This window comes from Podarcis erhardii (genome assembly GCF_964252035.2).
Source record: "Podarcis erhardii genome assembly, chromosome: 3".
NCBI lineage: Eukaryota > Metazoa > Chordata > Lepidosauria > Squamata > Lacertidae > Podarcis > Podarcis erhardii.
Genome location: NC_138507.1, coordinates 84,402,591 through 84,414,765, shown reverse-complemented (window position 1 = coordinate 84,414,765; position 12,175 = coordinate 84,402,591). Strand labels below are relative to the sequence as shown.

General features: G+C 45.3%; 2 protein-coding genes across 11 annotated transcripts in view; one reads left to right on the top strand and one right to left on the bottom strand.

Annotated features, from left to right (window-relative positions):
• The window catches only part of LOC309338993 (zinc finger protein 318-like), a 26,630-nt gene extending 19,830 nt beyond the window's left edge, over positions 1–6,800 (top strand). Inside the window, exons 7-9 of the transcript XR_014155131.1 lie at positions 4,794–4,840; positions 5,403–5,533; positions 5,894–6,800. The gene's annotated coding sequence lies outside the window, so the exon portion shown is untranslated. The remainder of the gene's footprint in view (positions 1–4,793; positions 4,841–5,402; positions 5,534–5,893) is intronic.
• Positions 4,888–12,175, bottom strand: part of ABCC10 (ATP binding cassette subfamily C member 10) — a 26,149-nt gene continuing 18,861 nt past the window's right edge. For 7 of the 10 annotated variants that reach the window (XM_081856582.1, XM_081856581.1, XM_081856578.1 and 4 more), the window contains exons 17-21: positions 11,228–11,388; positions 10,205–10,458; positions 9,892–10,037; positions 8,839–8,936; positions 4,888–7,548 (exon numbers count right to left, since the gene is read on the bottom strand). In XM_081856582.1, coding sequence (XP_081712708.1) covers positions 7,243–7,548; positions 8,839–8,936; positions 9,892–10,037; positions 10,205–10,458; positions 11,228–11,388 — 965 coding nt within the window. In that variant the 3' untranslated portion in view covers positions 4,888–7,242. Of the gene's footprint in view, positions 7,549–8,838; positions 8,937–9,891; positions 10,038–10,204; positions 11,389–12,175 lie in introns of those variants that run through there. The other 3 variants (XM_081856584.1, XM_081856585.1, XM_081856577.1) reach the window with 2 other exon arrangements.

The following is a 12,175-nucleotide window of genomic DNA, read 5'->3' as shown; positions in this document are numbered from 1 at the left end:
TTATGGAAGGACACTTTTATTTGACGGGAAATATTTACATGATACTGAATTACTTTGAAATGAGACTGTGCTCTGGTGAGGGTGTGGGTTTTTATATCTTTTCTTACGTTGCTCAAACGGAAAAGAAACAAGTCATTTAAATAAACCCAGAACTTCCTACGTCTTTACCCTGCCCCCAGCATCGACCATAATGATCAGTCTCACTGGAGTCGATTTTCAGTCTCTAGCTCTACTGGCCAGTCAGCTGCAAGGTGTCTATGCATGCATCCAGTCAGCAATCACTGTGCTGCTAGGTCCCACTTTGATCTGCAGCTCACAGTTTTTTCAAGCAATTCCTTCTCTTGGAGAATGAGCTTTTAGCAATTTCCATTGAAAATAGCCTGAGAGGACATTCATCCCTCACCCAGAGTTTCCTTGTGATTGGCAACATTAGCCAATCAGAAGTCATCAGGACACAGCCATTTGCATGGCAGAGAGGTGCTTCTAACTGATGCCCCCAACCAACTCTGTACTTGCTGTGAAACCTCAGCTTTCTCCAGTTCTTGTGTGCTGCCCCCTAATTGGGTCCTGACTCAGTCACACCTCCTTGGGCTGTGGTGGAGCAAGAGCAAAGCTGGATTGCTCAGCTACCTCCAGAGAAGCAGGCAGCCAGAGGTATCGCAGCAAGGGGGAAATCCCTCTTGCTTTTACAATCCTCTTTGTAGCAAACCTTTTGAGTTCTCGATCAGGCTGGATGTTACACAAAAAGCGAGGGGACACCGATGAAAAAACAACAATAGCATGTTGCCACTTTCTGATGTGTCATTGGATATTTAGTTAAAGTGTTACATGCGTTTAAGAGGTCTCAAAGGAGGGGACATTGGTTTGTTGATCCTCTCCTTGATAATGAATATGTTGGCAGGCATAATTTGCTGAGCTATTCCTCATTTCTGTAATGGATGTATATATTTTGTTTTGGTGTGCTCAATAAACATCATTTCTGTCTTGGAAAAGACCTGTGTGAGTCATTGAGTAAATCTGCCAACATGCATTGATAACATAATTTAATCCTAATACATGAGACTCTTGGAATATGTGTTTAGTAAAAGCATGGTTTTACTCGGGAGGTGCATCAAATATGGTAGGAGATTTCACATTAACATGCTGCTGAATCCAATTCTTGCTAGATGAGTGCGCTTTGGAAGGAGATATGGCCAGAGGTGTTTGACTTTTAGTTAATCAATAGAGGCAGAGGCAAGATGCAAAAGATAATGGAAGGATGTTGCAAAATTACTGTAGACTTTGAGTCTGATACACACTTTCTGAATCTTTATAAGGCTGGAATGGAGTACCAATCTAGTAGCAATTCAGCTCCAAAATCTTGGGTAGGTTTCTGCACTTGGCCAATGGTTGTTTGTCCACCCATGGTGTTAACTTGTTTTGGAAGGTGCTGAGTTGTTCAGTTCACATTTGGGGGGAATAATTTTTGCTGTGAACATAGGGTCTACAGGAGAGCCATGGAACAGAATGGAAGCAAACTGGTCAAGCCAAGTCTGGCTCAGTTCTGAAGCAGGCTGAACTAACTGTCTGGAGGGCAGCGATCCGTGCAAGAACTGTGAGATCCAGGAAGACTGACAAAGCTATAGTCCTACGGCAGAAGAATGGACCCCTTTGAGGAGGACATTCAACCATGTAGTTCTAATTCAACTATGTAGCTAGCAGGAGACAGTGCAAGGTTCCTGTTGGTGCAATAAGTTCCCCTGCCTTCCCTTTGCCCCCCCCCCAAATTGACTTGGAGGTGGGGAGAGTTAGGGAAACTCCCAGAACAGCACACAGGAAGGGAGGGGCAGCTCTTTCTGTCAGGCAAACAGAAATGCTTGTGCTGTGTTCTGCCAAAGATGGACAATGGTGACCACTAAAGTCGCTCATTAACAGGCTTTATTTACAGGCTGAGTTAAATAAGGAACAAAGCAAGAGGAAACGGACATCTTACAGCTCCATCTATGGTTGGAGAATCACTTTCCCTTTTTGGGCAAACAATGGGTTGAATCCTTATAGGTCTGCACTGAGATTCCTACTGCCTGTAACTGGGCTTGCACGTTGGAAAATATCTGGGAATGCTGGTGACGCTTGGTCACCTGTGCTTGATGTCATCTTCCCATGGCCTTGTCTGCATGGTCAGAACAGTCAGAACAAATGGTGGACTATAAAGGGATGTGATGGTGAAGATCTTCACCTGCTACTCTATTCAGCACTGAGTTAATGTGTGGGGCTGAGTTAATGTGTGGGGATCCAGCTTGCCAGGCCTCCAAAGGACACATGGTCCCATATCTCCCACGCTGTTGGTCAGATAGGCTTTCTAGAATAAGTGCTGATTCTAGCAAGCAGTGATTAACTCTTACGGATCTCTACAAAGCTGTGCTAGTGTAACTTCTTGCAAGTGCTAGGTCCAGGCCTGTGCACCTCTTGAGGACGTTCAAAGGGAAAATTTGCAGAGCATCACATGTAACTCTTTGTAATACAATGGTCTTCGGCATATGTCCAAATACAAGCTGATGGAATGTTTGTGGGGTTGGCAACCTAAGGCCCATGGGCCACAAGTGGCCCACAGGGGTTGTTTAACTGGCCCATGAGCCGCCCCTGAACTGAGCCGCCCACTTGGCGAGTCCCTGCACGCTGCACTAAAGCAGCGTAGCGCGGGGACACGTTTCCATGGCGCCGGAAATCGCATCTGCACCGACGCTGGAAATTGCACCTGTGCAGACACTGGAAATCATGGGCGCGGAGGGATCTCCGCTGGAGTGAACCGGCCCAGGCGCGGTAAACCTTGCCAACCCCTGCCCTAAAGCAGTGGAAAGCTTTCTGCAGGTTTCTACCCCCAATCTGTCATTCATCAATACAAAACTGTATTTTATTTTGACAATTTATATACCACTTAATCTGCCGTCACCTCTAAGTGGTGTACAGAAGACGTAGTACAAAGGGTTGGACCCCAGCCACATGCAGCACAATTTTAGTTGGGAAATAGGATGGAAAGAAATGAAGAGAGAGAGAGAAATAGGCAGTCATAAAGCAAAGGGTATCATGGAGTGAAGGAATCTGAGAGAGACCACACCTCTGTGCTAAAGCTCATTTCCCATTTTTGCTTCTTGTGCTTGGCTCTTAAACTTCGTAGCAGGGTTTCTGCTTGGTCTGGGGGCCTTTTGGATCTCAGCTTCCTGTCCTTTTATTTGTAGTTGTATAAATATTATATTTTTAAGGGAAATGGGGAATGTAATCAGACAAGATGTAATAAACCATAATAAAACAAAACCCTACTTTCTGTGTGTAGTTTTTTGATGGAGGGGGGCACACCTGGTCATCCAGATCAATCCCAGGTTCATTCATTCAAGCAAATAGATCCTCATATGGAGTCCGTATATCTGAAAACTTTGCATATTTATTGCGCTTACAGAAGGTCACCACCTCAAGTTGCTAGCCAAGTCATGTATTTTGTCCTTTGTATGATGGTGGGTCAGGTGGACCTTTTTAAGTCATGAGTTAATTCTCCATGAGTTGGTAGAAAAGGATCCCCTGCCCCCCAGATTACTCGTACTTGTCTGATCTCTGTCGCTGTGCATACTGGCATGCAGTTCTGGTCTATATCAGAAGTTGTCATTACAGAATTTCGTGGTGGTGGCGGAGAATGGTGAAGGGTTGTTGGGGAGAGTTGTAAAGACTTGCAAAGAAGAAACAGAAGACGGAAGTTGCAGGATTTTGGCAACTTTGGACTTTCGATCTGCTGAGAACTTGAAGCAAAGACTGAAAACCCTCTCAAGGCTCAGAGAGAGAACCCTTCTTGAAGCAACAGTATCGAGTGTGTGCATTTGTGCTTACTAATTAAAACAACCTCCGATAGAGTTTGTCTGCTGCAGGAATTTTAATCGTTTTGCTGAACTTCTGACTGGGCAGTAAGCCAACTGATTATTGGGCACAAACTTCCAAAAGCCCTTTCCTTCCATTATTGTGTTAGATAGTGCCCTTAGCCAGTTATACCATCCCTCTGACAAGTTCCAAAGGACAGGGATACAGTTTGATAAGACACTGACATATTTCGATTTCAAATGAGTTACCAAGATCATGTTTGCGTGGCTGATTACGTGTCAAAAATCAGCCAAATAATATGGCATAATATTGCATGTACAGCATTCCAACACCACCACATGCCAGTGCTGGTTGCTGTGTTTGGGGTTTGACATATGCCTACTATTGCCTTAGGATATTGTTCAGAACCCATCAGTTTACTCAAAGGGCAGGGGTTTCTGAGGTGTGTGTCAGGGTCAAACAAAGCAGTTAGCAGGTGTTTTAGTGGTATATACAGCCATTCTGCAGCTGGTGGAAGAGAGCATGCCTCTTTTCATCTGGGAAAGTGGAGAAAGACATCATTTGCATCAATCACAGTTTAATTTCAATTGTTAATGGGAAATAGGAACCCCATAAAAAGGAGGGGAGAGAGTACCCAGCCTCTTTTGATTGTTTTCCTCTTTGTGGCTTCTATGCTGATCTAACTTTTTTTATATAAAAAAAACCCCAGAAAACCTTGTTATCATGTCATTCACTTGTTGGAACAAGGAGTTTCTGTCAAATGACATCATTGCTTCCATACTGAAAAAAGTACCAGAGCTCTGAAATGCTTATGTACCAAGTTTAGGTTGGCTAAGAATAAAACACAAGAAGACACCTTCCTGGGGAAATGGTCTCCCTTTGTTTCATACATGAACACTAACAGAGATTGCAGATTTGGAGGATAAGGGCTGTTTTTTCCTTCTCTTTAGAGATTTCCACACCTGATGACAACAGGAACAGACTGCAGTAGAATTGGGTATGGTTGACTTTATGTACTGCTGCATGAAGGAGAGACGTGTAACCCAAGTTTTGAATATTGTTTATTGAGTTTGTACTTCCTTTGAAGAGGTTCATTCAAAATTATTATTTTTATTTAAAAACAACAGGGCTGTGCTTCCCTGTACCCCCCCCCCAACCCTGCTGTGCTTCTATCCACATATCTGTTCAATGGAGATGCCTTTCTCACTGTCCCCAGGCAAGAATTAGACAGGCATTCCTGGTTGATTGATGCGCAAAAGCCCCACCCCAAATTCTCCCTCTTCCCCACAGCTCCCTTTTGCCCCATGCTTGGCTCCACCCACTTAAACGCTTCTCACCTGCCTGCTGTTGCTTTCTGCAAGAACTCTAGCATTCTTATGAGAGGCGCTTGTCTACATTATGCAAGAGAAACTCCCTTCGCTCCCAGCATCGTCAAGAATTGAGACTGTGACTGTTAGTGCAAAGCTAATGCCCTATGGCACTGCCCACCCCTTTCCTTATTTTTGCTACTTGTGATATTGTTGTTTTCTTCTTCTGACCCTCCTGTATTCTTTTTGTAGGTGTGACACAGGCTGGGAAGAGGAATACTGCAAACAATGTGTGAGGATGCCAGACTGTAGCCATGGGACTTGCTGCTAACCCTGGCAATTCAGTTGCCGAAGTGGCTGGCCAAGCAGGTTCTATGACCAAGGTAGGCCACGCCACTTGGGACAGGGTGGGGACGTCTTGAATAAAGTCAGGACAGGGGAAGGACACGGTGTTAAATGCTCAGCTGCCTTACACTGCCCACATGGCCTTGTAGCAAGCTCTCCAGGGTCTCACACAGGGTTCTTTCTTGATGCCGAGATGTGTTGGAGCGATTAACTGCAGCCCTTGGCAGTCCTGGACAGAGAATGTTCTGTCACCTGTTCTCAATTTGTAAGCTGGACTCTCAGCCGTGTGTGGAGTGCATCTTTCGTTAAGCTGCGGATATCAGGAAAGGGTCCCACATTGCAGAGGGGAACATTCCCAGTCGTGAGGTACCAATTGTCCAGTGTTTGTGTCTCTGCAGGGAGGTCACTGCTGCCCACTGTGCAGAAGATGCTGAAACAGGGAGTCTGGCTTCTGGCTGAGAACAGCAGGGGAATCAAGCTCTGCCACCTTCCCAGCATGCATCACCAGCACTCGGTCTGAGTCCAGGATAGTGTTCAACCTGAAATAAACACAGCAGCAGGGTAAGCTCTTATTTTGGAAAGAGCAGAGAACTGAAAAGTGCTGCCCTCTCTTTTATCACAGTACCTCAAAGTGGGCAAAAGAGTGCTCCCTTTCAGCTACTGCTGTAAATCTATAGGCACCTAACAACTGTTAGGTGGCCATCCAGCCTCTTCCTATGAGGGATGCTATAGAAGTGATATTCTCTGCCTTTACATTCTGACTGTTGAGGTCCCTTGCAACTGTGTGGCTCTGTGCATCTCTCAGGTGTCAATGCGTTTATTTATTTATTTTGGATGCAGAAGCCTTCAAGCATGTGAATAACAAAGCAATTTTGAAACAGCTTTGCTAGCTTGTTTGTTGTGTGTAAGAACTAGACCTAAGCCTCATGTTTCTTATTTGTTACTCACTGATACTATAATTGAAGGCCTGCAAGATATAGCCTGCAACCCTCTGCAGCCTCTTACTAATATGAAAAGCAGAGCTGCTCTTCTGGGTATTTTGCAACATTCGTACAGAAGAGGTCAGGTTGTATACACACCACCTTTTGCTGTCTTACAAGTGATTGCTGTAAGTCACTCTGGGAGCCCTGTCAGCTAAATAACAGGAAAACGCTTCAGGTAAATAATACATCGATAGCCATGTTAAGTGATAATTATCTTTGACTACTATGAAGTCAGTTGCTGCATGAAATGGGATTTAAGCTACCTAACAGTGGGACATACCGTATTTTTCGCTCTATAAGACACACTTTTTCCCCTCCAAAAATTAAGGGGAAATGTGTGTGCGTCTTATGGAGCAAATGCAGGCTCCATGGCTTCAGCAATGCAAAGCCTGGAGAGTGAGAGGGGTCAGTGCGCACTGATCCCTCTTGCTCTCCTGGGTTTGCTTCGCTGGAGAGGTGCTGCACAGCTTTCCCTCTCTGTGCAGCGCCCCTTCAGCAAAGCGGGAGAAGAAATGGAAGGGGCGCCGCTTCTCCTGCCGCTTCGCTGAAGGGGGCGGTGCGCAGAGAGGGAGAGAATGCTTTTTTCTTGTTCTCCCCCTCTAAAACTAGGTGCGTCTTATGGTCGGGTGCGTCCTATAGAGCGAAAAATACTGTAATTTGACTAAAATTAAGGAAAGCTAGGAGCAAGACTTGTGGATTTCATTAAAGCTCTCTTTCCTCCCATAATCCAAGCACTGATACTAATTAATACTTCCTGAAGCACTTCAGATTTGTAAATCAAAAGGCATGTGGTTGTGACATCCCTGCATCTGCCACCCACTGTGGATAGTTATCATCTGTTCAGAGAGCTGGGTGTGCAAGCAAAAGTGCATTAGGTAAATAAGGTGATTCTGTGATCCCTGAGCGTTGCTGCTTGAAAGCTGGAGAACAGAGGCTAAATGAGAAACAAAAAGGCACCTGTGAGCTATAGTCAGTACAGTTTTGTCTGCGAATCGCTGGCGGATGGTCTGCTGGAGTAATCTGTCTGTCTTCTGATCCACACTTGCTGTGGCTTCATCAATGCACAGAACCTGTTAATGAGACAAAATGAAAACACTTAGAAGAGTGTCGCTGATGAACACAACTCTTGGTCCTGCTTATTAATACAACACATTTAATTTAATCGGGCACTGTGGAATCTCACCGTTGTAAGAACTCGAGAGCCATGCTGGGAAGCCCACGAACAGGGCATGAAAGCAAGAGGCCTTTCCAGTGTTTCTTGGCCCCCAGCAACTGGTGTTCAGTGTTATATTGAAAAAGGACATTGTCCACTGTTGCCCCTAGACTCTGTAATGCTGTATCTTTTTGCACAAGATTTCCCTGATCCATAAGGCTGAATGCTATACCATTGGTATGTTTGTATAGCATTTTTAGCTCTGCGTCATTATATTGCTCTGGGTTTGTACCTTTGTACTCCTAGAAGTATGACAGTGCTTCTTTAGCTTCTAAAAATATTAAGCAATTTAGAAATGCTTTTAAATAAAGAAATAAAACACTGCCTCTGAACCAGGAGGTGCGATTTAGTTAATAAATTGTTAGCCACTAACTGTCCTGTCCTACATTGATTTGTCTAAACTGAATAAAATTGCTTTTTTCAGCACAGTGTGAGCACCCTCTCACTGCTTCAATAAACATTTGGGGAATGAGTTTTGTAGCCAACTATCCTGGAGGCCACCACCACATATTGTGGTAGCAAATTCCATAAACTAATTCTGTACAGGTATAAGTGTGGAGAAATATGGGCTTTTGTCTGTCTATCTCAATAGGTGACTCTGAGTTCTAGAGTTTTAAGAAAAAGCCTAACCTTTCTCTCTATCCACTTCCCCAAACCATACAGTGGTACCTTGGTTCTCGAACTTAATACTTTCCGGGAGTCTGTTCAACTCCCGAAACAGTTCGAAAAGCAAGGCGTGGCTTCTGATTGGCTGCAGGAGCTTCCTGCACTCAAGTGGAAGCTGCGTCGGAAAACGTTTGCAAACCTGAACACTTACTTCCGGGTTTGCGGCGTTTGGGAGCCGATTTGTTTGACAACTAAGCCGTTTGGGAACCAAGGTACCACTGTACATACTTTTATGGTCCTCCATAGTGTTCCCCCTTGGTCACTTTTTTTCTCAGTTCAGAAGACCCGAACATTGTCACCTTTCCTCACAGGGAGAATGCTCCATTTTTTTATCCAGCTTTCCCCCTTTTTTGTTATTGAGCTAATACATCCTCCTCACACCTTCCAAGTCTTCCAGTATGATCCTTCCCCACAGTTGTCCCAAACAAACAAAAAATATCAGGCATCTTTGTGGAACCCACTTTGAGAAGACATCACTCACCTTGGCCTGGGTCAAGAGAGCCCTTGCTAAACAAACCAGCTGCCTCTGTCCTACGGAGAGACTCTTTCCTCTCTCCCCCAGCTCACAATCCAACCCACCTGCATGGAGCAAGAGAGTGGAGGAGTTAATGTAAGTTTCAAAACTTTGCCTCTACTTAACGCTAGTTCAGATGAATGAGAAAGGCCTGAATGTAGGCAAGAAGGGCTGAGATTGGAACAAGAAACAAAGATCACAAACCCTCTGTGCCAGCCTTTCTCAACCTGTGGGTCCCCAGATGTTGTTGAACTACAACTCTCATCACCCCTCGCTAGCAAGGCCAGAGCTCAGGGATGATGGGAGTTGTAGTCCAACAACACCTGGGGACCAACTTAGTTGCCTTATAACCCCTTTCGCCCCTGGCCATTGGCCGCGCTGGCCCAAATGATGGGAGTTGTAGTCTAACGACATCTGGTGACCAAAGATGAGGGAAACTGCTTTTAAGAGTTTTACTGAGGCCATTTTTATTTATTTTTTAAAAAATCACAACAGCTTCCGCTGGTTCCCAGCAACGTCCACCCCATAGTTGTTTAGTGAATTTTCCTTCAGCTTACTACTCTGACCAGTATTGAAGACCAATAGGTTTTGGCAGATTCTTTTCTAGGTTCTTAATATTTCCCCCATCGTTCTACCCGGACCCTGAGGTACAGCACCGAGGGCCTTCTGGCGGTTCCCTCACTGCGAGAAGCCAAGTTACAGGGAACCAGGCAGAGGGCCTTCTCGGTAGTGGCACCGGCCCTGTGGAACACCCTCCCACCAGATGTCAAAGAGAACAACAACTACCAGACTTTTAGAATACATCTGAAGGCAGCCTTGTTTAGGGAAGCTTTTAATGTTTTATGCATTACTGTATTTTAATATTTTGTTGGAAGCTGCCCAGAGTGGCTGGGGAAGCCCAGCCAGATGGGCGGGGTATAAATAAATAAATAAATAAATAAATAAATAAATAATAATTATATCTCCCTCCCAACAAACATAACAAGCAGTTCATTTCTGTTCTCCAAACAATGTACTCACCCATCTCTGTAATCACTGCCTGCAGATGGCATTGCTCTAGGACTTGCAGCAAGTCGCCATCTGTGTGTTGCCCCCGAGGGTCCAAGTTCTCACGGATTGTCCCACTGAACAAAAAGGGATCCTGGGGGATTATGGCCAACTTAGACCTAAGAGGAAGGACAGAGGAAGGCTCACTGGACTGCACAGCTTAGAGGCGAACAGGGCCAATGGGAACCTGACATTCTGAGACAGCCCCTCCGCATCGCATTAAATTGACTTTTCAAGCTGCTGCAACAGCGACACTGCTGCCATTGTGGCTTACTCCTTGACCTACCTCAGTGCTTTCAAGCCTACAGAATGGCTGTCAATGTTGTCCAGGAGGATCCGGCCAGCTTTCAGCTCCACCATACGGAAAAGGGCCAGAAAGAGGGTGGACTTGCCGGATCCAGTCCGCCCAACTATCCCCACTTTCTCCCCAGAGTAGATTGTGAAAGTCACCCCATCTAAGGCATTGGGTAGGTCAGGCCGATAGGCCAGCACTACTTGCTGGAACTCTATGTGACCCTGACTTGGCCAATCAGGTGAAACCTTGAAAGAAGAGAAAAGTGTAAGCAATAATGCAGCAGCAATACTTCCTTATCCTAAGTCCTTTTTGATTTGCCATCACCATGATCAGCAGTGGGAGCAGAGAAGATCCAAGGGCCCCAATGTGACAATGCTTACTGTTGTCTCAGTTGCAAAGGTGACAGTGGCTGTCATTTTGAATCTATGGGGGTCCAGGTCTAGAAGTGAGATGAAAGATGACCGAGCTTCCCTGTACCCTTGTCTGATGAGCTTTTGTGCTTGCTGTTGACTTCAGTGATGGTGGAAGAGGATTCATTCCATGAATAGGACTCTACTGTGCATACCATTGGCCACAGAGAAACTAGGGGAGGTTTACCAATCCAAATCAATAAAACAAGCTGCCATTGCATCAGATTAGCTGAAGGTCTGTCCCCTTCTGGTCTTTTTTTGCTGGTCTTTTAAAAATATCTCCTCCTCCTCTACCTTAATCCCTGCTGACAAGCTGAATGAGGAGTGAAGAGGGAAATTCCTTGAAGGCCACATAGCTCCCCAAACCCTTGCTTTTCTGGTGAAGCAGGATAAATATGGGAGGGGAACTCTCTCACCAAAAGGGGCGGGAAGTTTGTTGACAGTAATTACCCACTCCAGGATGCCTACCTCCTCCTCTGAAGAATGCTCAACGGATGGAGAACTAATGCAGACCAAAGAGCCTGTGCATATGGACTGTGTGGAATCAGATGTTCTGCAAGAGCACCTCCAATCATTCACAGGAGACCCAGCAAGGAACCCTTACCTGGAGCAGCTCCTCTTGAGGCTCCATGGGAATCTCTGTTGCATATTCCTCAGTACGCTCCACACTCACCATCATGGTCTCTGTCTGGGTGAAGCTGTTGATGAGTCCAGATAACAAGTTTGTGACCGAAAGGGCATAGGAAAGGGCCAGGCCCACAAGACCTGTGGGGACAAAAAGGGTGTTGTCAAAAAGCACAACAACTCTGAAGCAAAGAAAACAACAGTGGCCCAGTTCCAATATGGGTAAGTAGAGGAGAAAGAGAGAGGTCAGCATGTTAAGAGGGTGTCCCTTGGAAAAGAATTGATGGGGTGGATTTTTCTTGCACATTCAAAATCTAACTGGTGTCCTAAATTATTTTTAGGGTATGTAAGACTGGCTTTCAATTCTTTTCTCTGCCCCTTGATGTCTGCACCAGCTCACTTGCTTCAGCTATCTGGATCTATCTAATTATCCCATACGTACACTGGGCAAGGTGAGCATTGCTTCTCCTTCCTTCAGTGTGCTTCTGTCTGCCTTTCATGGCCTAACACATTTGGGAACAGAGAACCCTGTCAGACTATAGGAGAGTTCAGCTGGATCATTGGCTTTCAAGTGGGCTGGGTTGTAAACTTAGGCAGGCTACAGTATCCCCACCCCCTTCTTTCTTTTTTAAAAGAGAAAGATGGGAGAGAGAGATATGAAAATAGAGTGTATGCAGTGGGGGGAAAGAAAAATGACCTGCAGCTGGATAGTTGCTGAAGAGAGGCTGAATCTTAGAAAAGATTCTGCTGTGTATTGTGTGCCGAGAAAGAACTCCAGAGGGGAATTTAATGGCAGATGTCTGGAAAGTTTATTCTGTAAGATATTAATGGCTGTGGTTCGCATGTCAGCTTGATAACAGCAGAATGGAAGAGAACATGACCTTGTACCACTCAGATAAACACTGCAAAGAACTGAACAATGAGAGAA